We start from the raw sequence: 25,825 nt of genomic DNA, 5'->3' as shown, positions 1-25,825 counted from the left end.
TAATTCTATGCAAAACCCCCAATTTAGACTGATCCACTGGGTTAAAGATGGACCTCATGGCATTTACCTAAACTGGCTAATGGCCAGTATGTTTCTGTATATGACAGCCACCACGTGATGCTGTGCCATGTCGTGTGGTACTAACCAGACTCTCTCAGGCCCGGTTTACAATGGGTCAATTCTGGGTCCGCTCCACACCAACACAAAGAACATATTCAGCTCAGTCTGGCCTCCCTCTCCATCATTGTGTAATATGGAGAACTTAGGATGATGTTATGCTGTGTTCAAAACAACTGGGAACTCAGAAATTACATTACATTTAAGAAATCATTTACGACTTCAGTGCATTCAAAACAACTGGGAACTCTTATCCAGAGCGAAATCTTACAAATTCAGTGCATTGAATTCACTTACTTCTGACATCCAGAAATCATATACTTACGACTTCAGTGCATTCAAAACAACTGGGAACTCAGAAATCATATACTTACGACTTCAGTGCATTCAAAACAACTGGGAACTCAGAAATCATATACTTACGACTTCAGTGCATTCAAAACAACTGGGAACTCAGAAATCATATACTTACGACTTCAGTGCATTCAAAACAACTGGGAACTCAGAAATCATATACTTACGACTTCAGTGCATTCAAAACAACTGGGAACTCAGAAATCATATACTTACGACTTCAGTGCATTCAAAACAACTGGGAACTCAGAAATCATATACTTACGACTTCAGTGCATTCAAAACAACTGGGAACTCAGAAATCATATACTTACGACTTCAGTGCATTCAAAACAACTGGGAACTCAGAAATCATATACTTACGACTTCAGTGCATTCAAAACAACTGGGAACTCAGAAATCATATACTTACGACTTCAGTGCATTCAAAACAACTGGGAACTCTGGGGAAAAAAACAAGCTCTGACTGGGAAAAATCTATTTGAACGGTATTCCAACTCAGGAGCTCAGGCCTCTTTTTACAGCTCCGACTTCCTACCTGAAGATCACGGGTGTCAGGACTTGAGTTCAAAACTTGTTTGAGTTACCAGTTGTTTTAATTGCACCATTAGTCACAGCCACATAACTTCAAAACAGAATCCGGACAGAATGACTACTTACCATTTCCTATATAGTATAAATGGGCTCTTACTTTCTAACATCAGAATCTGTTGTTTCAGGATCTCATGAGGATTAGTCATGTGTGTAAAATGTAATGTGAGAAGCTCCATGTTAATATAATATTTGCACTTTATCAAATCAAATGTCGGAGTGACATAGCCTAAATACAGTAGAAGTATATACAGTATATACAGTTGAATAGAATACAGTATATACAGTTGAAGTCAGAAGTTTACATTGATTTAGGTTGGAGTTATTAAAATTTGTTTTTCAACCACTCCCACAAATTTCTTGTTAACAAACTATAGTTTTGACAAGTCAATTAGGACATCTACTTTGTGCATGACACAAGTCATTTTTCCAACAATTGTTTACAGACAGATTTCACTTATAATTCACTGTATCACAATTCCAGTGGGTCAGAAGTTTAAATACACTAAGTTGACTGTGCCTTTAAACAGCTTAGAAAATGATGGCATGGCTATAGAAGCTTCTGATTGGCTAATTGGCATCATTTGAGTCAATTGGATGTGTACCTGTGGATGTATTTCAAGGCCTACCTTCAAACTCAGTGCCTCTTCGCTTGACATCATGGGAACTTTTTGGAGAAATGTCCTCTGGTCTGACGAAACAAAAATAGAACTGTTTGGCCATAATGACCATCGTTATGTTTGGAGGAAAAAGGGGAGGCTTGCAAGCAGAAGAACACCATCCCAACCGTGAAGCACGGGGTGGCAGCATCATGTTGTGGGGGTGCTTTGCTGCAGGAGGGACTGGTGCACGCCACAAAATAGATGGCGTCATGAGGCAGAAAAATTATGTTGATATATTGAAGCAACATCTCAAGACATCAGTCAGGAAGTTAAAGCTTGGTCACAAATGGGTCTTCCAAATGGACAATGACGCCAAGCATACTTCCAAAGTTGTGGCGAAATGGCTTAAGGACAACAAAGTCAAGGTATTGGAGTGGCCATCACAAAGCCCTGACCTCAATCATCTAGAAAATTTGTGGGCAGAACTGAAAAAGTGTGTGCGAGCAAGGAAGCCTACAAACCTGCCTCAGTTTCAACAGCTCTGTCAGGAGCAATGGGCCAAAATTCACCCAACGTATTGTGGGAAGCTTGTGGAAGGCTACCCGAAACGTTTGACCCAAGTTAAACAATTTAAAGGTAATGCTATCAGATACTAATTGAGTGTATGTAAACTTCTGACCCATTTGGAATGTGATGAAAGAAATAAAAGCTGAAAGAAATCATTCTTTCTACTATTATTCTGACATTTCACATTTTTAAATTAAAGTGGTGATCCTAACTGACCTAAGACAGGGAATTTTTAATAGGATTAAATGTCAGGAATTGTGAATAACTGAGTTTACATGTATTTGGCTAAGGTGTATGTAAACTTCTGACTTCAACTGTACATATGAGATGAGTAAAGCAAAAATATGTAAATATAATTAAAGTGACTAGTGTTCCATTATGAAAGTGGCCAGTAGCAGGGTGATGTAACCGGTTGGAAGCCGCCTCATGATGGATATTTAACAGTCAGATGGCCTTGATGGCCTTTTCAGTCTCTCGGTCCCAGCTTTGATGCACCTGTAAGGACCTCGCCTTTTGGATGATAGTGGGGTGAACAGGCAGTGGCTTGGGTGGTTGTTGCCCTTGATGGTCTTTTTGGCCTTCCTGTAACATCGGGTGCTGTAGGTGTCCTGGAGGGCAGGTAGTTTGCCCCCGGTAATGCGTTGGGCAGACCGCGCCACCCTCTAGAGAGCTCTGTGGTTACGGGCGGTGTAGTTGCTGTACCAGGCGGTGATACAGCCCGACAGGATGCTCTTAATTGCTGTAAAAATGTTTTTGGGGGGTTTCGTCAGGCTCCTTAGGTTGAAGAGCCGCTGTTGTGTCTTCTTTACCACATTGTCTGTGTGGGTGTACCATTTCAGATCATCAGAAATGTGTACGCCGAGGAACTTGAAAATGTCCACATACTCCACTGCGGTCCCATCGATGTGGATAGGGGCGTGCTCTCTCTGCTGTTCCTAAAGTCCACAATCCATTCCTTTTTTTTGTTGACATTGAGTGGCATTTTCCTGGCACCACACTCCCAGGGCCCTCACCTCCTCTCTGTAGGCTGTTTCGTCATTGTTGGTAATCAGGCCTACTACTGTTGTGTTGTCTGCAAACTTGATGATTGAGTTGGAGGAGTGCGTGGCCACACAGTCATGGGTAAACAAGGAGTACAGGAGGGGGCTGAGCATGCACCCTTGTGGGGCCCCCGTGTTGAGGATCAGCTAAGTGGAGGTGTTGTTTCTGACCTTCATCACCTGGGGGCGGCCCGTCAGGAAATCCAGGACCCAGCTGCACAGGGCGGGGTTCAGACCCAGGGCCCCGAGCTTAATAATGAGCTTGGAGGGTACTAAACTCAGCAAAAAAAGAAACGTCCCTTTTTTAAGACCCTGTCTTTCAAAGATAATTCGTAAAAATCCAATTAACTTCACTGTAAATGATTTAAACACTGTTTCCCATGCTTGTTCAATGAACCATTAACAATTAAAAAACATGCACCTGTGGAACGGTCATTAAGACACTAACAGCTTACAGACGGTAGGCAATTAAGGTCACAGTTATGAAAACTTAGGACACTAAAGAGGGCTTTCTACTGACTCTGAAAAACACCAAAATAAATATGTCCAGGGTCCCTACTCATCTGCGTGAACATGCCTTAGGCATGCTGCAAGGAGGCATGAGGGCTGCAGATGTGGCCAGGGCAATGAATTGCAATGTCCATACTGTGAGATGTCTAAGACAGCGCTACAGGGAGACGGGACGGACAGCTGATCATCCTCGCAGTGGCAGAACACGTGTAACAACACTTGCACAGGATCGGTGCATCACACCTGCGGGACAGGTACAGGATGGCAACAACTGCCCGAGTTACACCAGGAACGCACAATCCCTCCATCAGTGTTCAGACTGTCTGCAATAGGCTGAGAGAGGCTGGACTGAGGGCTTGTAGGCTTGTTGTAAGGCAGGTCCACACCAGACATTAACGGCAACAATATCGCTTATGGGCACAAACCCACCGTCGCTGGACCAGACAGGACTGGCAAGAAGTGCTCTTCACTGACGAGTCGCGTTTTTGTCTCAACAGGGGTGATGGTCGGATTCACGTTTATCGTCGAAGGAATGAGCGTTACACCGAAGCCTGTACTCTGGAAGGGGATCAATTGGAGGTGGAGGGTCTGTCATGGTCTGGGGCGGTGTCACAGCATCATCAGACTGAGCTTGTTGTCATTGCAGGCAATCTCAACGCTTTGCGTTACAGGAAAGACATCCTCCTCCCTCATGTGGTACCCTTCCTGCAGGCTCATCCTGACATGACCCTCCAGCATGACAATGCCACCAGCCATACCGCTCGTTCTGTGCATGATTTCCTGAAAGATAGGAATGTCAGTGTTCTGCCATGGCCAGCGAAGAGCCCGTCTCTCAATCCCATTGAGCATGTCTGGGACCTGTTGGATCGGAGGGTGAGGGCTAGGGCCATTCCCCCCAGAACTGGTAACTTGCAGGTGCCTTGGTGGAAGAGTGGGGTAACATCTCACAGCAAGAACTGGCAAATCTGGTTCAGTCCATGAAGAGGAGATGCACTGCAGTACTTAATGCAGCTGGTGGCCACACCAGATACTGACTGTTACATTTGACTGTTACTTTGTTCAGGGACACGTTATTCAATTTCTGTTAGTCACATATCTGTGGAACTTGCTCAGTTTATGTCTCAGTTGTTGGGTCTTATGTTAATACACATATTTACATGTTAAGTTTGCTGAAAATAAACTCAGTTGACAGCGAGAGGACGTTTATGATATTGAATGCGGAGCTATAATCAATGAACAGAATTCTTACATACCTGTAGGTATTCCTCTTGTGCAGATGGGAGAGGGCAATGGGCAGTGCAATGGCGATTGCATAGTCTGTGGATCTATTGGGGCAGTAAGCAAATTGAAGTGGGTCTAGGGTGTAAGGTAGAGGTGATATGATCCTTAACTAGCATTTTCAAAGCACTTCATGATGACAGAAGAGAGTGCTACGGGGCGATAGTCATTTGGTTCCGTTACCTTTGCTTTCTTGGGTACAGGAACAATGGTGGACATCGTGAAGCCAATGGGGATAGCAGACTGGGATAGGGGAAGATTGAATATGTCCTGAAACACTCCAGCCACCTGGTCTGAGGACGTGGCTAGGGATGCTGCCTGGGCCGGCAGCCTGCGAGGGTTAACACGCTTAAATGTCTTACTCATGTCGGCCGCGGAGGAGAGCCCACAGTCCTTGGTAGTGGGCCGCATCGGTGGCACAGTGTTATCCTCAAAGCGTGCAAAGGTGTTTAGCTTGTCCGGAAGCAAGACGTTGGTGTCTGCGACATGGCTGGTTTTCACTTTGTAGTCCATAATTGTCTGTAGACCCTGCCACATACGTCTCATGTCTGAGCTGTTGAATTGCGACTCTACTTTGTCTCTATACTGACGTGCCTGTTTAATTGCGTTACTTTGGGAATAACTACACTGTTTGTGTTCTGCCATATTCCCAGTCACCTTGCCATGGTTGAATGCATTGGTTCACTCTTTCAGTTTTGCGCAAATGCTGCCATCTATCCATGGTTTCTGGTTAAGGTAGGTTTTAATGGTCACAGTGGGTACAACATATCCTATACACTTCCTGAAAAACTCACCGTATCCGTCAATGTTATTCTTAGAGGCTACCCGGAACATATCTGTTCTTTCTTAAAAACCCTCAAATTCATTGTTGGAGATAAACAAAGAGTAGAGCGGATGTCAAAGTTGAATCAGTGCTATTGTGAAAAATAATGTGTCATCAGATTTCCAACTGCTGTGATCCATCATACAGTACAACACTTGAGACATTGTGATTAAAGATGACATTGTCGATCACATCCAAGCAACCTCATCCCTCTTCCCGTCTGAGATCTGTGCTGTGAGATATCACACATTGATGGAGATTTGGAGAGGTCTATGCATGGTGAGTAAAAATCCTAAAAGTAAGCACCCACTGGAAAATCAAATACACTGCTCAAAAAAATAAAGGGAACACTTAAACAACACAATGTAATTCCAAGTCAATCACACTTCTGTGAAATCAAACTGTCCACTTAGGAAGAAACACTGATTGACAATACATTTCACATACTGTTGTTGCAAATGGAGTAGACAACAGGTGGAAATTATAGGTAATTAGCAAGACACTCCCAATAAAGTAGTGGTTCTGCAGGTGGTGACCACAGAACACTTCTCAGTTCCTATGCTTCCTGGCTGATGTTTTGGTCACTTTTGAATGCTGGTGGTGCTTTCACTCTAGTGGTAGCATGAGACGGAGTCTACAACCCACACAAGTGGCTCAGGTAGTGCAGCTCATCCAGGATGGCACATTAATGCGAGCTGTGGCAAGAAGGTTTGCTGTGTCTGTCAGCGTAGTGTCCAGAGCATGGAGGCGCAACCACGAGACAGGCCAGTACATCAGGAGACGTGGAGGAGGCCGTAGGAGGGCAACAACCCAGCAGCAGGACCGCTACCTCCACCTTTGTGCAAGGAGGATCAGGAGGAGCACTGCCAGAACCCTGAAAAATGACCTCCAGCAGGCCACAAATGTGCATGTGTATGCTCAAACGGTCAGAAACAGACTCCGTGAGGGTAGTATGAGGGCCCGACGTCCACAGGTGGGGGTTGTGCTTACAGCCCAACACCGTGCAGGACGTTTGGCATTTGCCAGAGAACACCAAGATTGGCAAATTCGCCACTGGCGCACTGTAGTCTTCACAGATGAAAGCAGGTTCACACAGAGCACACGTGACAGTCTGGAGACGCTGTGGAGAACGTTCTGCTGCCTGCAACATCCTCCAGCATGACCGGTTTGGCGGTGGGTCAGTCATGGTGTGGGGTGGCATTTCTTTGGGGGGCCACACAGCCCTCCATGTGCTCGCCAGAGGTAGCCTGACTGTCATTAGGTACCGAGATGAGATCCTCAGACCCCTTGTGAGACCATATGCTGGTGCAGTTGGCCCTGGGTTCCTCCTAATGCAAGACAACGCTAGACCTCATGTGGCTGGAGTGCGTCAGTAGGTCCTGCAAGAGGAAGGCATTGATGCTATGGACTGGCCCGCCCGTTCCCCAGACCTGAATCCAATTGAGCACTTCTGGGACATCATGTCTCGCTCCATCCACCAACGCCACGTTGCACCACAGACTGTCCAGGAGTTGGCGGATGTTTTAGTCCAGGTCTGGGAGGAGATCCCTCAGGAGACCATCCGCCACCTCATCAGGAGCATGCCCAGGCGTTGTAGGGAGGTCATACAGGCACGTGGAGGCCACACACACTATTGAGCCTCATTTTGACTTGTTTTAAGGACATTACATCAACGTTGGATCAGCCTGTAGTGTGGTTTTCCACTTTAATTTTGATTGTGACTCCAAGTCCAGACCTCCATGGGTTGATAAATTTGATTTCCATTGATAATTTGTGTGATTTTCTTGTCAGCACATTCAACTATGTAAAGAAAAGTGTTTAATAAGAATATTTCATTCATTCAGATGTAGGATGTGCTATTTTAGTGTTCCCTTTATTTTTTTGAGCAGTGTATATAGTCCAAGAAAATACTGTTAAGGATTCCACCAAAGATATTAAATATTAGTGTAAAAACTCTTGTAACACTGACTGTTGTGGTAATGGCTAAACTATTCTGTTCTGTCAACTCTCAAAGAAAGCTCTTCTTCAAGACTTCCTAGTTTCCGCTTAGCTTATTAAGTGATCCTAGTAGTAAGAACACAGTAAAAACAATTAAGGAATTTCCCATGGTGCATTCAACAACTGTACCAACCTCTTTGTGTTAGTTTTACTGTGTCTTCCTCTTGTGACCCTATGATTAGGCAGAAACCATTTGAGATAACAGAATTAACAAAAATCAATACGGAAGTAAATGCTATTTATTCTATAACTAATCAGATATAACATGATTGAACTCCATCAATGAATGAAAAACAAAATAGAATTCTATAGCAATTGACACTGGCCCAAATTCCCAATACATCCTACTTGTCTAAAATACAATTATACCTCTAAACCACATATCTACTGATAGGACTCTGGGGGGGGGGGGTCCATATAATTTTCTTTAATTGGTTTTGCTGATTAAAAACAACATTAATACAGTCATATGAAAAACAAAAAAGAAAAGATGTTCAGTAGGGATGAGAAAAATAAAACAATAAATAGCCTCATTGTTATACTACTGGAATTATTTAGGGCCCCATGTGGGTGCTTTACAAATGTATATACAGGTATGATAACTATATACAAGCATTGGAGTTAACTCCTTGACCTCCCCAAAGCATGGCTGGTATTGTAGCATTGGAGTGGACAGTGAGATGAGTTAAAACCCACAAGTAGTTAAAGAATACAGGTGTGCCTCCCAAAAGCTACTATGCAAAGCTATGAGATGGCTGACAGTAGTCCTAGGAGCTTGAGACACTCATTTGGACCAGCAAGGGGAGATGTTAGCTGTTCAATTCCACCTCTCTCACAACAGGTTGTCTGGAGTTAGCCAGAGTTTCCAAGGCCTGAGTACATGGACCATGAGAACCCACATTAAGTCATGACATGAGTTCCCGCAGTTTGTGTATGATGGAGTATCAGGTCATGGATAGAGGTCAAAAGGCTCTCATGCTTCTTCAGACTCTCCATTCCCTCTCTCAATTCCCCCTTTCTTTCACTATACCATTGCAGCTAAGTTTTCCCCATCTTTCAAAACAAAAAAACCCACTGACATCCTCTCTAGCAACCAGCTCAGCTAAAACACATTGAAACACAGTGTGGAAAAACATTACTAGTTTGTTCTTTTAGTAGGTTTGGGAAGTGGGGGAACAGGGGAGCTGGTTGGGATGACGCCAGTGCTGAGCAGTACGATGATAAGGATTATGACGAGGACAATGACCACGATCACCACCCACAGCTTCATGTTCTTCCACCAATAGGAGCGAGCCACCTTCTGGGACGTGTGCTTGAAGTCCTCAGCCTGAGGGAGAGATGGGACGCTACTAGGAACACGCTCACAGAAGTTCTACCATTTGAAACGTTTTGCAATAATCAATGCTTTGTAAACTGCAGATATGTAGTCTACACATTTCAGAGAGCTTGTGGCCTGCAATTTGATAAAAAAAAATATATATATATATATATATATATATTTTATTTTTTATTTAATGTACACCTTGAACAAACCCACATCATGGTTCACTCTTTAGGTCCATTAAATACTTTAGGTATCAATAATTGGATGTACTATGACGTTATAGTAGATGTTAAGTGAGGACAAATGAATGCAGTGAGGAGCACATGATGAGGAGAGAGACAATGTAGAACAGAGATGTATAGAGATGTGGAGCAGCGTTGCAGGACTGACTGACCCCAGCCTGCAGGTCCTCTGACTTGCCCATCAAGTCGTCCAGCCTCTCTCCCCGGGCCAGGATCCGGTCCACGTTCTGGGTCATGATGTCCTTCACTCCCTCCACCTGAGACTGCAGGGTCCTCACCTTGTCCTGCTCCACCACCTCTCCCTGCTCCTGGAGATCGACAGACAGAGACAGAGAGGTCAACGACAAAAATACACTTCAGCAGTCATCCAGCACTTGTTTTCATAAACTGAGGAAATCTGTGTGAAATATAGACCATCAAGACAATAGTAAAGGACTCAAGTACTCAAATGCTGCTAGTGGGCTGACTGGGGTTATGGTGTCGCCTCCCTACCATTATTCCTCAGCCCAGTCAAAAGCTTTATCAGGACAATCCATTAACAGAAACCCCACCTCTTCAAGTAGGATAGATAAGTAATCCTTCTCACCCCCCTTAATGAACCCTGTTCCACTGGATGGGATGTTTTACACCTGTAAATGACTTAAATGTAATTAATCAAATAACCAAATAACCTTTTACGGTCTAGTCAGAATAATGTCCATATCTTTATGTCATAGCTGCCTTTGAATGATCACGTAAGACCTGCACAAAAATAACAGATGCACACAAGATCCAATGAAAATCTATGTCAGGAATATATATTTTAAATAGGCACATTTAATTGACAGTACATGTCTGAAGTTCCCTGTACGCCAGGAAATGCTATTTTTGACATCCAGAGCCAGTTAGTTTTCTGAGGAACTTCACTACACTACTAAAAGTGCAAAAGAATCGATTAGACTTTGCTGACGTGTTAGGCTTTGTATGCGAGACAAAGAGAAAGGAGTGAGTGTGCATGTTGCAATTCTTTTTTTCTTTCTCCAAACCCCATGAGCAGCCTCACTGGCCTAAAAAAACACAGGCGTCTCCAGGAAACGGTACGCTTTGCTGCGTCACAACCTGGCTCCCTCCCTCCCCCTCTGTCCTCTGCTATCAAATGACAAGTCCCACCAAGAGAGAAACATTACATACTGACAAAGGAAGTTCACTGGTGTTAGAGAGTTTAGTAGACTACACACAGTATCTTATTCAAATAGTTGAGAAACAGGCCTTTTGAAGCTTTGAAAGTCCTTCAACTGGTTAGAGATCCAAACTCACAACACACAGCACTACCTCGGCATGACGGCTGTCCTTGGCAGAGATACATCAAACAGAACCACATCGCTGACATAAATGAGGAAATCATGTAGATGAATTATGGATCTTTGGTCAGTAAATAAGTGCCAGTCTGTTTGTGATATGACAACTCCTTGGCATGCCAAACATGTTGAACAGGGGTTAAGCACTTGATTTGTGTTCCACTTTGCTCTAAAATGTACTTGGTATTTACAAGTCATTTCCCTCACATTTTGGTCAGTTACAATATGCAAATGAAAATGTATCAGGTTTTAATTTTTGTTCTAAAGTGCATCTCATGGATATTGTGGATGGACTCATGAATCAGACATTTATGTTTAAGTAATCACTGAACCTCAACCCAGAACCAAACTCTTGGGTACACGCTGGCCTGTGTCTAGCTAATGGATTTTGGATAGGCTCTTCAGCATTAGTTTATCAAGTGGTATGTCTACAATCTACCCTCCAAGACCATACAACCCAGGCAACTGACACCAGCAATATTAGGCATACCAACCTGCCCACTTCCTTGTGAATGGTCTAAACTCAGCTCTAGCGCAGAAGTAGAAAATAGCCTAGGTTTCATCCTGTGCATATAAGTTTCTTCATTTGAGAGTATGATGAGTCAACAGGCTGATGAATTACCAAACAAATAAACCATTTACTGTAATAATGGTTTCATGTTAACAGAGATGAAGGGAACGAACAATCCAAGTACAGGCAAGAAAGGCCAAATGTATGTTTGTGTTAGTTTAGTTTAGCTGAAGTCCCCCTTGTAGTGGCAATTCAAAACTTGACATCCACTCCTGATGGGAAAGTACAGTAATCCACACTAAATTCCTTACGGGTTTCTCCAAGTATTCCCCCCATAGAGCCCATAAAAAGTAAGGTGTAGTATTTGAGTTTGGTATATTTGACTATCCTCCTATATTTTCCAGCTGACGACTCAAGCGAAAATCGTTGAAGTGTTACATAATGACTCTTTATATGCTCTGACAGGGGTATACTTTCACCAATTGTTTTCGTTATGGAATAGATAGGCTACAATTAGTGGTGATTATCAAAACAAAACACCCAAAGTAACAATTGGTGCACAGGCGCCATGTCGAATACACAAACGTTACAATTTAAATAATTCAAACGCAATCTTCCGCAAAAGCGATACTGCCAGATACAATGTGCGCAATGAATGAAGGTAAAACAGAACATTTTCACAATTTCACAAACTAAGTAAGCAAAACAGGCGACTGTTGACCTGTTACATGTATTCTCAAGTGAGAAAGCTAGGCTATTAATGTGTGGATTCGATTGAGACTGGTTCAACAACACATCAGAAAAGAACAGACCGTTCCATGATCGGCACCTACCAAATCATTATCCATTGTCTTCGATCTTGGTTTATCGTAACCGGAGAGTTTATTATTTAAAATCCCGATGCATCCAATTAGTATAACTGTTCTTTATGGATAATGCGAGTTTGATGTTCTTGCTGAACAGCCTACGTTGACTCCTGCTGCTAATGAACTTTTTTTTCTTCCTTAAAGTAAAGTCCTTCGCCTTGACCCACCTCTTCGGGTCTTCTGCTTCCACTTTGCATCCTCACGAGGGCGTTGGAGCACGCCGTTCTCTGGTGCAGCAGGCAAGATAATGGACCCAAATCAGAATGTCGTTGTGCTGGTTAGCCCACAAACTTTCACATCAGGATTCTTGATCATCGTTGGTATTGTGCTGTGTGCTACAGTAAGGAACGGTTTCCTTTTCACCTGTAACTTGTGTGCAAGAACTTTATGAAATACAGCAGGTCGATTGACGTCAGCACCTCTATCTGCTGTCTGGACCGATGCCGCGTTCATAACTGGGAACTCGGACATCTCCGACTTCACTACGTTCAAAACAACTGGGAACTCAGGAAAAAAAACGAGGTCAAATCATGACGTCAGCGATCTTCAGGTCGGAGCTCTGAAATGATGTCCTACATTTTCCGACTGGAATTCAGAGTTAGATGACCATTAAACTACTTTTTCCAGTCGGAACTCCCCCCCCCAGTTCACTGTTGTCTTGAATGCCCTGAGTCAGGGATTTCCTAGTTGTTTTGAACAGAATAATGTCCCAGTGAAAGATGGATCTTGTCTAAAAGTATTGATCTCACATGCTGACCGATACTGCATATCTGATGCAGTTCAGTCTCAGACATTTACATTTACATTTAAGTCATTTAGCAGACGCTCTTATCCAGAGCGACTTACAAATTGGTGAATTCACCTTCTGACATCCAGTGGAACAGCCACTTTACAATAGTGCATCTAAATCATTTAAGGGGGGGTGAGAAGGATTACTTTATCCTATCCTAGGTATTCCTTGAAGAGGTGGGGTTTCAGGTGTCTCCGGAAGGTGGTGATTGACTCCGCTGTCCTGGCGTCGTGAGGGAGTTTGTTCCACCATTGGGGGGCCAGAGCACGAACAGTTTTGACTGGGCTGAGCGGGAACTGTACTTCCTCAGTGGTAGGGAGGCGAGCAGGCCAGAGGTGGATGAACGCAGTGCCCTTGTTTGGGTGTAGGGCCTGATCAGAGCCTGGAGGTACTGCGGTGCCGTTCCCCTCACAGCTCCGTAGGCAAGCACCATGGTCTTGTAGCGGATGCGAGCTTCAACTGGAAGCCAGTGGAGAGAGCGGAGGAGCGGGGTGACGTGAGAGAACTTGGGAAGGTTGAACACCAGACGGGCTGCGGCGTTCTGGATGAGTTGTAGGGGTTTAATGGCACAGGCAGGGAGCCCAGCCAACAGCGAGTTGCAGTAATCCAGACGGGAGATGACAAGTGCCTGGATTAGGACCTGCGCCGCTTCCTGTGTGAGGCAGGGTCGTACTCTGCGGATGTTGTAGAGCATGAACCTACAGGAACGGGCCACCGCCATGATGTTAGTTGAGAACGACAGGGTGTTGTCCAGGATCACGCCAAGGTTCTTAGCGCTCTGGGAGGAGGACACAATGGAGTTGTCAACCGTGATGGCGAGATCATGGAACGGGCAGTCCTTCCCCGGGAGGAAGAGCAGCTCTGTCTTGCCGAGGTTCAGCTTGAGGTGGTGATCTGTCATCCACACTGATATGTCTGCCAGACATGCAGAGATGCGATTCGCCACCTGGTCATCAGAAGGGGGAAAGGAGAAGATTAATTGTGTGTCGTCTGCATAGCAATGATAGGAGAGACCATGTGAGGTTATGACAGAGCCAAGTGACTTGGTGTATAGCGAGAATAGGAGAGGGCCTAGAACAGAGCCCTGGGGGACACCAGTGGTGAGAGCACGTGGCGAGTAGACAGATTCTCGCCACGCCACCTGGTAGGAGCGACCTGTCAGGTAGGACGCATTCCAAGCGTGGGCCGCGCCGGAGATGCCCAACTCGGAGAGGGTGGAGAGGAGGATCTGATGGTTCACAGTATCGAAGGCAGCCGATAGGTCTAGAAGGATGAGAGCAGAGGAGAGAGAGTTAGCTTTAGCAGTGCGGAGCGCCTCCGTGATACAGAGAAGAGCAGTCTCAGTGGAATGACTAGTCTTGAAACCTGACTGATTTGGATCAAGAAGGTCATTCTGAGAGAGATAGCGGGAGAGCTGGCCAAGGACGGCACGTTCAAGAGTTTTGGAGAGAAAAGAAAGAAGGGATACTGGTCTGTAGTTGTTGACATCGGAGGGGTCGAGTGTAGGTTTTTTCAGAAGGGGTGCAACTCTCGCTCTCTTGAAGACGGAAGGGACGTAGCCAGCGGTCAGGGATGAGTTGATGAGCGAGGTGAGGTAAGGGAGAAGGTCTCCGGAAATGGTCTGGAGAAGAGAGGAAGGGATAGGGTCAAGCGGGCAGGTTGTTGGGCGGCCGGCCGTCACAAGAAGCGAGATTTCATCTGGAGAGAGAGGGGAGAAAGAGGTCAGAGCACAGGGTAGGGCAGTGTGAGCAGAACCAGCGGTGTCGTTTGACTTAGCAAACGAGGATCGGATGTCGTCGACCTTCTTTTCAAAATGGTTGACGAAGTCATCTGCAGAGAGGGAGGAGGGGGGGAGGGGGAGGAGGATTCAGGAGGGAGGAGAAGGTGGCAAAGAGCTTCCTAGGGTTAGAGGCAGATGCTTGGAATTTAGAGTGGTAGAAAGTGGCTTTAGCAGCAGAGACAGAGGAGGAAAATGTAGAGAGGAGGGAGTGAAAGGATGCCAGGTCCGCAGGGAGGCGAGTTTTCCTCCATTTCCTCTCGGCTGCCCGGAGCACTGTTCTGTGAGCTCGCAATGAGTCGTCGAGCCACGGAGCGGGAGGGGAGGAAGAAATTGCTAAGATTAGACAAATCAAACCGTTGTACTATAATGAAATGTAATGGAAATGTAATGAAAAGTTATACTACCTGCGGACCGAAGTGTAGATGCGACCGCTCGCTCCAACCCGGAACCGGAAGAGCCTTTAGGTCGACAGTATTGTGTGGTTGCTTGTAGGCAGTGGCTTGCCGTGGGCCTGTGCCTTCAGTGAGGTCCTACACAGTCCCACCCAAATTAATCCACCTCTTATTACCATCATTATGATGCCATGGCTAGACACTACACATTTAGACAGAAACGTAGTATAAAACCAGGCATTGCGTCACCTTGAAATTGACATTTTTATTCATAGAATCGCAGGGGAAGAGTACAATACCTTTTCATTGTGCAGCTCCCGTTGCCCTGCGCGCTTGTTCGTTGAGCTGTAGATCCACTCGGGTGTCCCCAAAAGTTTTCAAAAGCACCATTGCTTGTAAGTGCCCAGCCGCGTCTCATTGCTGCCTTGGTTAGACAACTCAAGTTTGCAAAGCCAGTGTGGCTCCAAACACCAAATCTATCACTTGCAAATAATAGGCATTCCCAGCAGTACAGTTTGCAGTGCTTCTCGGAGCCTGTGAGCCATTGATAGCGCTCGTAGTTGGAACTTTGAAAGTGGCGAACGAACCCCTTTCCCGCCTGTGACAGGCTTTGTAGCGTCGGCGTTGGGCGACCTCTCCTGACAATGTCTAACTTTTCTTGAAAAGTTTGTCTTGAGAATGGCGTTATAATTATATCCTCGACCAAATCGATATCTTCTCCTCCTTCCGCCATTGTGGGTTAAAAAAACAGCTTAGTGGTACGCAAATGAATTAGTTTATCAAATTCAGTTTCCTAGTTCTGAGGTTTGCATATACCTGCCCATATAGGACCTGCCTCTCAATATTGGTAATCCAATCAAAAGACGTGCAAGCACTACGCCTGCTAGCTGGCTCCTGTGTAACATTGGAGCCAGCCAGCAGGTGTACAATAGCCAACTCTAAAGCTGATTGGTTGACACAAAATTTTCATTTCCATTCACTTTAAGCTACAAGCGCCCGCACTGTTGATTCTGAAGGCCTGAGGGCAGATTTTAGACCCCTGGCAACACATGATGGCTGAATATGATTGGATAAAAGATCTAACATAAAGACCAGCCCTCCAAATCTCAACCTGGGGCTGGAAGCAGTACAACCAAGAGGAAAGCTATGAAATGAAGAGTATAACTCTTACTCTGGGAATAATTTAATACATATTTGTAGGAAAATATATTTAAAAAAATATATATATTCTGATGATGTTTAGGCCAGCAGAGAAGGCCTTGCTGGGCCTGACGGCCCACCACTGCTTGTAGGTAGTTTGCTGTAAGCTTTTGATGCCAAAATACAGTAGGCCTATATTATATGTAATACCGTGTTAATGCTGGGAGTGGACCTATGGAAAAAAATTATCTGCTTTACATTCCAAATGTAGTGTGTCATTCAAGATAGGGAGGGGTGAGAGTGAGGCGGTGTAACAACATACAATACATTCTCAGACAAGTCAGGCTGTATCAAGATGCAAACCTTCCTCTACAGCCACCAGATCAATAAGTGAGTGACTCCCCCCATCCCGCAGCTCCTGTTCTACCACTCATGCTGACGCGGTATCAACCAGCCCGCACACAGTTAACCTTGACCAACTGGTTTAGCCTGCGTCTGCATCCCAAATGGCACCCTTTCCCTTAGAGCTCTGGTAAAAAGGAGTGCAGTTTGGGACATTCGTGACAAGGCTGCAGGGAGTACACTACAATCCAATGACGCCAGTTGAATGTATAACAAGGTAGAGCATAAATAGCCATTACCTAAAAATAGCTACCTTGTAGTTTGCTTGTACCAGATTCCTGTGTAATGTAGAAAAACAAACTTGTATTTATTTTTGGTATGTACACATTACACAGTCTTGAGGGAGGCAGGAGTGAAGCATTTCTATTATTTACCAGTGGAGGCTCCTGAGGAGGACGACTCATAATAAATGTGCTTGATACCATTCCATTCCAGCCATGCTTTTCATGTGTTTGATACAATTCCAGACATTATTATGAGCCACTCTAACCTCAGCAGCCTCCACAGTTATTTACACACAATAGATGTAGAACAAAAAAAGGACAGGTTCTACTGAATGTACAGGTAAATATGTTTAAAACACTATTCAAGTAATAAACAGATGAGTCATTTTTAAAAAGGGACACTTACTATACATTTCCTAGAAATAACATATTTCACCTAAATGTGATGGCGCCTTTGACACGAATGGCCAGGAATTCATCATATACATAGAAAAAGTGAGAATAAGCAGTTTGAGGAGAAAAGGAAACAAGTCTCTGTTTAAATCCCATTGTTTAGCCCTTTTCATTGACCTTGCTTGATGAGGATATCTGACATGTCGTCCACCTTCACGAGCTCCAAATTCTTTTTAAAGAAAACAGACAATGAATGACAAAAAGAATTGAGTGGCGTGGTTAACTCTTCATTCACACTCAACTACCAAGTGGAAACAGTCTTGATACTGACGACTATGTGAAAGATTCATATCAAGTTTATATTTAACACAGACAAAATAAATTGTGCAGATTAAAAAGGGTTTGTGAACCCTTCCAGACACCCACTCAATTAATAAAAGCTCTAAATGTATTGAGTTAATAATGTAGATATGTACTACCACTACATGCCAACATAATAGCCATGTCTAGAACCAACTTATTTTAGTAATGACATGGTGCAATAGGTCAGAGAAGTAGCTACTCACCTTCTCATTGGCCAAGTGCAGCAGGGCGACGAACGCCAGGGGCACAGACAGGTTCTGAGCCATGGTGGGGGGAAGGCTGAAGTGACAGGAGAACAAGACATGGCTTTTATTACATTATTCATCAGCACGTATGTCCCATCCACATCCCTTTTAGCAAATTAATGTTTGGACCATCACCATCCAAAGTCCCTCAGTTGGCAGTAATGTCTATCTCGCTACTAGTTTAATGAAAAGAAGAAGCAAAACAACTAGAATTCTCTTCAATGGCAGCTGAGAAAACACTATAGCCATTTAAGAATGGGCCCAGTGGTGATACTAAGGCTTGGTACCTTTGAAGCAGGGTCTTTGTGGTCTGACTGAAGACTTTCTCCCCAGACACCTCTGAAGTCTCAGCATTCTCCACCTCCTGCTGAGAACAAAACATAACACTGTCAACCACAAGGATGCAGTCCTGGGATCAAATACTATTTGAAATAATTTAAAATTGAATTTGTGGTAAATTAAGCTTGTCTGTTGGAATGGAACTAATCGAAAAGTGCAAACCTTGCAGACCTGGGACTCCTGGCAAACGTAAGCAAACGCTCAAAGTATTTGAATACTATTTGAAACCAGGGAAGATTCTCAATGGCGAAAGGTGCATAAAGATGGAGGAATTCAGATTAAGTTATTGTTTTAGCAATACCCACAGTTTTGAAAAAACTACGGCACACAACATGGTTCAATGTGCCAATAAATCTGCACAATCTACTTTTTCGCTTTTTAAAATGGTCTTGGATCAAGAATCAGGATCAAGTTTACTGTGCTAATGCAGATACAATACAAGAGTAAATGGGGAGCACTGTATAACACAGTGAAATTAGGCATTTGTAGTAAGTACAGTGGGGCAAAAAAGTATTTAGTCAGCCACCAATTGTGCAAGTTTTCCCACTTAAAAAGATGAGGCCTGTACATTTTCATCATAGGTACACTTCAACTAGGACAGACAAATTGAGAAAAAAAATCCAGAAAATCACATTGTAGGATTTTTAATGAATTTATTTGCAAATTATGGTGGAAAATAAGTATTTGGTCAATAACAAAAGTTTAAGTCAATACTTTGTTATATACCCTTTTTTGGCAATGACAGAGGTCAAATGTTTTCTGTAAGTCTTCACAAGGTTTTCACACACTGTTTCTGGTATTTTGGCCCATTCCTCCATGCAGATCTCCTCTAGAGCAGTGATGTTTTGGGGCTGTTGCTGGGCAACACGGACTTTCAACTCCCTCCAAAGATTTTCTATGGGGTTGAGATCTGGAGACTGGCTAGGCCACTCCAGGACCTTGAACTGCTTCTTAAGAAGCCACTCCTTCGTTGCCTGGGTGGTCTGTTTGGGATCATTGTCATGCTGAAAGACGCAGCCACGTTTCATCTTCAATGCCCTTGCTGATGGAAGGAGGTTTTCACTCAAAATCTCACGATACATGGCCCCATTCATTCTTTCCTTTACAAGGATCAGTTGTCCTGGTCCCTTTGCAGAAAAACAGCCCCAAAGCATGATGTTTCCACCCCCATGCTTCACAGTAGGTATGGTGTTCTTTGAATGCAACTCAGCATTCTTTGTCCTACAAACACGACGAGTTGAGTTTTTATCAAAAAGTTATATTTTGGTTTCATCTGACCATATGACATTCTCCCAATCTTCTTCTGGATCATCCAAATGCTCTCTAGCAAACTTCAGACGGGCCTGGACATGTATTGGCTTAAGCAGGGGGACACGTCTGGCACTGCAGGATTTGAGTCCCTGGCTGCGTATTGTGTTACTGATGGTAGGCTTTGTTACTTTGGTCCCAGCTCTCTGCAGGTCATTCACTAGGTCCCCCCGTGTGGTTCTGGTATTTTTGCTCACCGTTCTTGTCATCATTTTGACCCCACGGGGTGAGATCTTGCGTGGAGCTCCAGATCGAGGGAGATTATCAGTGGTCTTGTATGTCTTCCATTTCCTAATAATTGCTCCCACAGTTGATTTCTTCAAACCAAGCTGCTTACCTATTGCAGATTCAGTCTTCCCAGCCTGGTGCAGGTCTACAATTTTGTTTCTGGTGTCCTTTGACAGCTCTTTGGTCTTGGCCATAGTAGAGTTTGGAGTTTGACTGTTTGAGGTTGTGGACAGGTGTCTTTTATACTGATAACAAGTTCAAACAGGTGCCATTAATACAGGTAACGAGTGGAGGACAGAGGCGCCTCTTAAAGAAGAAGTTACAGGTCTGTGAGAGCCAGAAATCTTGCTTGTTTGTAGGTGACAAAATACTTATTTTCCACCATAATTTGCAAATAAATTAATTAAAAATCCTACAATGTGATTTTCTGGATTTTTTTTCCTTCTCATTTTGTCTGTCATAGTTGAAGTGTACCTGAGATGAAAATTACAGGCCTCATATTTTTAAGTGGGAGAACTTGCACAATTGGTGGCTGACTAAATACTTTTTTGCCCCACTGTACATGGGGGTCGCCATCTTTATTCATGTCAGCTATTGGGCAAGTCTGTTTACTCCTCCATGACCTGGAAACTCCATGCTCAAGGTGTGTGTCAAATTGTTAATAGGCGAACAGAGGAGTGCTTACCTCCTTGATTAACTACTTCAGCAGAGGATGCACAAGAGTATCCTTTCAGCTTCTATCACGGAAGTGTTTTAAAATCTGCCACATCCCCATTGAATCAGCTGTTCTCATATGAGAAAAGCATGCACACATGTAAAAACTATATGCTACTCATTCTTTTATCTATAAAATGTCTTTCACATCTAGCCACATTTGATTTTATCACAACACATTTATTATTTCAGCATTCCACCCCTGTATACGCAATTTGCCCGATGAAACGTGATTGGAGCAGTCTCACTTCATACAAGAACATTTGTTTCTTCTCCTTGACTACCTTTGACCCTTTTCAAGAGCAGGTGAGGAGAGGACAGAAGTGATAGGAGTCGAGCAAAACCTATTGATATTCTACCCAGGTCTGCAAGGAAGAGGCACGGAGGGGAAAAAAAACAACATTTTAGCCAACCATAGAAGTCAGTCAATGAGACCCCGTGGGAAAAGAGAGGCATGAACACTTTAAAATTGACCTTGGCTGTTTTTTCCAGACTGTCAGTCAGAAGATTCCACATGATGTTCTTGAGCCTCTTCATGTCCATCTTCTTGGCTGTTTTGGCAAAGTTTATCTCAATCTTGTTCACCTGAAATGAAAGGCAAAGCTGGGCTTTAACAACATTTCAAACATGATGCTGCCATTTCAGAGCATTTATACCCTGAAGGCGGCACTGGGTCCCAGTGTCGGGGCAGGCCAGGGCAGAAGTTGGCTGTGTCGTTGGCGTTGTTGCAATCTTTAATCCTTTCTACACAAATTTTAGAGCATGACACTTGCTGAACACTGGCTTCCCATAACCATTCCCCTTCCCACCCGGTGTGGTTCTGGCACCAGGTCGTCCTCCCCATAGGTGGACACGTCGTCATGGTCTTGTGAGGAGGCGAGGTTACTGTCTGCGGAAGGCTGGGTGTCATCTGCACCTCTACTGAAACCATCATCACTGTCCCCACCCTATAGAGAGAGTCAGATAAATATGTAGAGAGAGAGGACAAGAAAGAGATTAGCCAAATAATTACAAAACCAGCTACTAACAAAATAGGGCTGAAGCTATAGAATTAGTGGGGGTAATGATACACTGGCAAGTTCGATATCTCTGTAGTGGTCTTATTGACACATAATGGAAACTGTATAAGACTGACACAGGAGTTACAATACAGACCTGCAGGCCAGGGCAGAAGTTGGCTGTGTCGTTGGCATTGTTGTAGTCGTAGTCTCCGATGCCTTCCAGCTCTACATACAACCTCTTCTGGCCCTCTTTACAAAACTGACATGGAGCACACACACACGATTACTGACATGGAGCACACACACACACGATTACTGACATGGAGCACACACACACACACACACACGATTACTGACATGGAGCACACACACACACGATTACTGACATGGAGCACACACACACACGATTACTGACATGGAGCACACACACACACACACACGATTATTGACATGGAGCACACACACACACACGATTATTGACATGGAGCACACACACACACACGATTATTGACATGGAGCACACACACACGATTATTGACATGGAGCACACACACACGATAATTGACATGGAGCACACACACACGATAATTGACATGGAGCACACACACACATGGATAATTGACATGGAGCACACACACACGATAATTGACATGGAGCACACACACACGATGGAGCACACACACACGATAATTGACATGGAGCACACACACGATTATTGACATGGAGCACACACACGATTATTGACATGGAGCACACACACGATAATTGACATGGAGCACACACACACACACACGATAATTGACATGGAGCACACACACACGATAATTGACATGGAGCACACACACACGATAATTGACATGGAGCACACACACACGATAATTGACATGGAGCACACACACACGAATTGACATGGAGCACACACACGATAATTGACATGGAGCACACACACGATAATTGACATGGAGCACACACACGATTATTGACATGGAGCACACACACGATTATTGACATGGAGCACACACACGATAATTGACATGGAGCACACACACGATTATTGACATGGAGCACACACGATTATTGACATGGAGCACACACACGATTATTGACATGGAGCACACACACGATTACACATACACATGGACACACACACACACATGGAGATTATTAACATGGAGCACACACACACACGATTATTGACATGGAGCACACACACACACACACACACATTATTGACATGGACACACACACGATTATTGACATGGAGCACACACACACACACACGATTATTGACATGGAGACATGGACACACACACACACACATTGACGATTATTGACATGGACACACACACACACGATTATTGACATGGATCACACACACGATTATTGACATGGAGCACACACACACGATTATTGACATGGAGCACACACACACGATTACACGATTACAGACATGGAGAACACACACACAATTACTGACATGGAGCACACACACACACACGATTACTGACATGGAGCACACACACACACGATTACTGACATGGAGCACACACACACACACACACACGACATTACTGACATGGAGCAACACACACACACACACGATTACTGACATGGAGCACACACACGATTATTGACATGGAGCACACACACGATTATTGACATGGAGCACACACACGATTGACATGGAGCACACACACACACGATTATTGACATGGAGCACACACACGATTATTGACATGGAGCACACACACACACACGATTATTGACATGGATCACACACACACACGATTATTGACATGGAGCACACACACACACACACACGATTATTGACATGGAGCACACACACACGATTATTGACATGGAGCACACACACAATTATTGACATGGAGCACACACACAATTATTGACATGGAGCACACACACAATTATTGACATGGAGCACACACACAATTATTGACATGGAGCATACACACACACACACACACGATTATTGACATGGATCACACACACACACTGACATGGACACACACGATTATTGACATGGAGCACACACACACACACACACACACGATTATGACATGACATGGAGCACACACACACACACACACACACACACACGATTATTGACATGGAGCACACACACACACACACACGATTATTGACATGGAGCACACACACACACACGATTATTGACATGGAGCACACACGATTACTGACATGGAGCACACACACAATTACAGACATGGAGCACACACACACACGATTACAGACATGGAGCACACACACACACACGATGACATACTGACATGGAGCACACACACACACACACACACTGACATGGAGCACACACACACACACTGACATGGAGCACACACACACACACACTGACATGGAGCACACACACACACACACGATTACTGACATGGAGCACACACACACTGACATGGAGCACACACACACACGATTATTGACATGGAGCACACACACACACACACGACATTATTGACATGGAGCACACACACACATTATTGACATGGAGCACACACACGACATTATTGACATGGAGCACACACACACACACTTGACTGACATGGAGCACACACACACACACATTGACATGGAGCACACACACGATTATTGACATGGAGCACACACACACATTATTGACATGGAGACAATTATTGACATGGAGCACACACACACATTGACATGGAGCACACACACACACACACTGACATGGACACACACACACACACACACACGATTATTGACATGGAGCACACACACACACACACACACGATTATTGACATGGAGCACACACACACACACACACACACACACACACACACTGACATGGAGCACACACACACACACTGACATGGAGCACACACACACACACTGACATGGAGCACACACACACACTGACATGGAGCACACACACACACTGACATGGAGCACACACACACACACTGACATGGAGCACACACACACACACACACTGACATGGAGCACACACACACACACACACACTGACATGGAGCACACACACACACACTGACATGGAGCACACACACACACACACACTGACATGGAGCACACACACACACACACACACACTGACATGGAGCACACACACACACACACACTGACATGGACACACACACACACACACACACTGACATGGAGCACACACACACACACTGACATGGAGCACACACACACACACACTGACATGGAGCACACACACACACACACACACACACTGACATGGAGCACACACACACACACACACACACTGACATGCACACACACACACACACACTGACACACACACACACTGACATGGAGCACACACACACTGACATGGAGCACACACACACTGACATGGAGCACACACACTGACATGGAGCACACACACACACACACTGACATGGAGCACACACACACACACTGACATGGAGCACACACACACTGACACATGGAGCACACAGCACACACACACACACTGACATGGAGCACACACACTGACATGGAGCACACACACACACACACACTGACATGGAGACATGGAGCACACACACACACACACACACACACTGACATGGAGCACACACACACACTGACATGGAGCACACACACACACTGACATGGAGCACACACACACACACACACTGACATGGAGCACACACACACACACTGACATGGAGCACACACACACTGACATGGAGCACACACACACTGACATGGAGCACACACACACTGACATGGAGCACACACACACACACACACACTGACATGGAGCACACACACACTGACATGGAGCACACACACACACACTGACATGGAGCACACACACACACACACACACACTGACATGGAGCACACACACACACACACACATGACATGGAGCACACACACACACACACACTGACATGGAGCACACACACACACACACTGACATGGAGCACACACACACACACTGACATGGAGCACACACACACACACACTGACATGGAGCACACACACACACACACTGACATGGAGCACACACACACACACACACTGACATGGAGCACACACACACACACACATGGTTTACTGACATGGAGCACACACAAACGTTTACTGACATGGAGCACACACACACACACGTTTACTGACATGGAGCACACACACACACACGTTTACTGACATGGAGCACACACACACACACACACACACACACACACACACACACACGTTTACTGACATGGAGCACACACACACACTGACATGGAGCACACACAGCACACACACGTTTACTGACATGGACACACACACACACACACACACACACTGACATGG

General features: G+C 44.7%; 2 protein-coding genes across 2 annotated transcripts in view; both read right to left on the bottom strand.

The window, feature by feature from the left end:
- Nucleotides 1–8,103: 8,103 nt before the first annotated feature.
- Nucleotides 8,104–12,329, bottom strand: LOC135513893 (vesicle-associated membrane protein 8-like). The gene is made up of 3 exons (XM_064936888.1): nt 12,128–12,329; nt 9,599–9,754; nt 8,104–9,207 (listed from the first exon to the last, which is right to left on the bottom strand). Exons 1-3 carry the CDS (start codon nt 12,140–12,142, stop codon nt 9,019–9,021), a joined length of 360 nt encoding a protein of 119 aa, XP_064792960.1. The 5' UTR covers nt 12,143–12,329; the 3' UTR covers nt 8,104–9,018.
- Nucleotides 12,330–16,985: 4,656 nt separating this feature from the next.
- LOC135513521 (condensin complex subunit 2-like) overlaps nt 16,986–25,825 on the bottom strand; it is a 44,416-nt gene continuing 35,576 nt past the window's right edge. Inside the window, exons 13-18 of the mRNA XM_064936399.1 lie at nt 21,634–21,738; nt 21,288–21,425; nt 20,953–21,063; nt 18,177–18,253; nt 17,848–17,923; nt 16,986–17,510 (exon numbers count right to left, since the gene is read on the bottom strand). Coding sequence (XP_064792471.1) covers nt 17,451–17,510; nt 17,848–17,923; nt 18,177–18,253; nt 20,953–21,063; nt 21,288–21,425; nt 21,634–21,738 — 567 coding nt within the window. The 3' untranslated portion in view covers nt 16,986–17,450. The remainder of the gene's footprint in view (nt 17,511–17,847; nt 17,924–18,176; nt 18,254–20,952; nt 21,064–21,287; nt 21,426–21,633; nt 21,739–25,825) is intronic.

The sequence above is a fragment of the Oncorhynchus masou genome, chromosome 25, assembly GCF_036934945.1.
Source record: "Oncorhynchus masou masou isolate Uvic2021 chromosome 25, UVic_Omas_1.1, whole genome shotgun sequence".
In the NCBI taxonomy this organism is placed as follows: domain Eukaryota; kingdom Metazoa; phylum Chordata; class Actinopteri; order Salmoniformes; family Salmonidae; genus Oncorhynchus; species Oncorhynchus masou.
The sequence above is the reverse complement of the archived record's forward strand: the minus strand, read 5'-3'. Positions and strand labels throughout refer to the sequence as shown.

Bases quoted from the DNA above. Each gene is read 5' to 3' on its own strand.
- LOC135513893 (XM_064936888.1), bottom strand. The intron at 9,208-9,598 runs GTCAGTCAGTCC...TCTCTCCCTCAG, and splicing joins CAGAGGACCTGCAGGCTGGG to GCTGAGGACTTCAAGCACAC.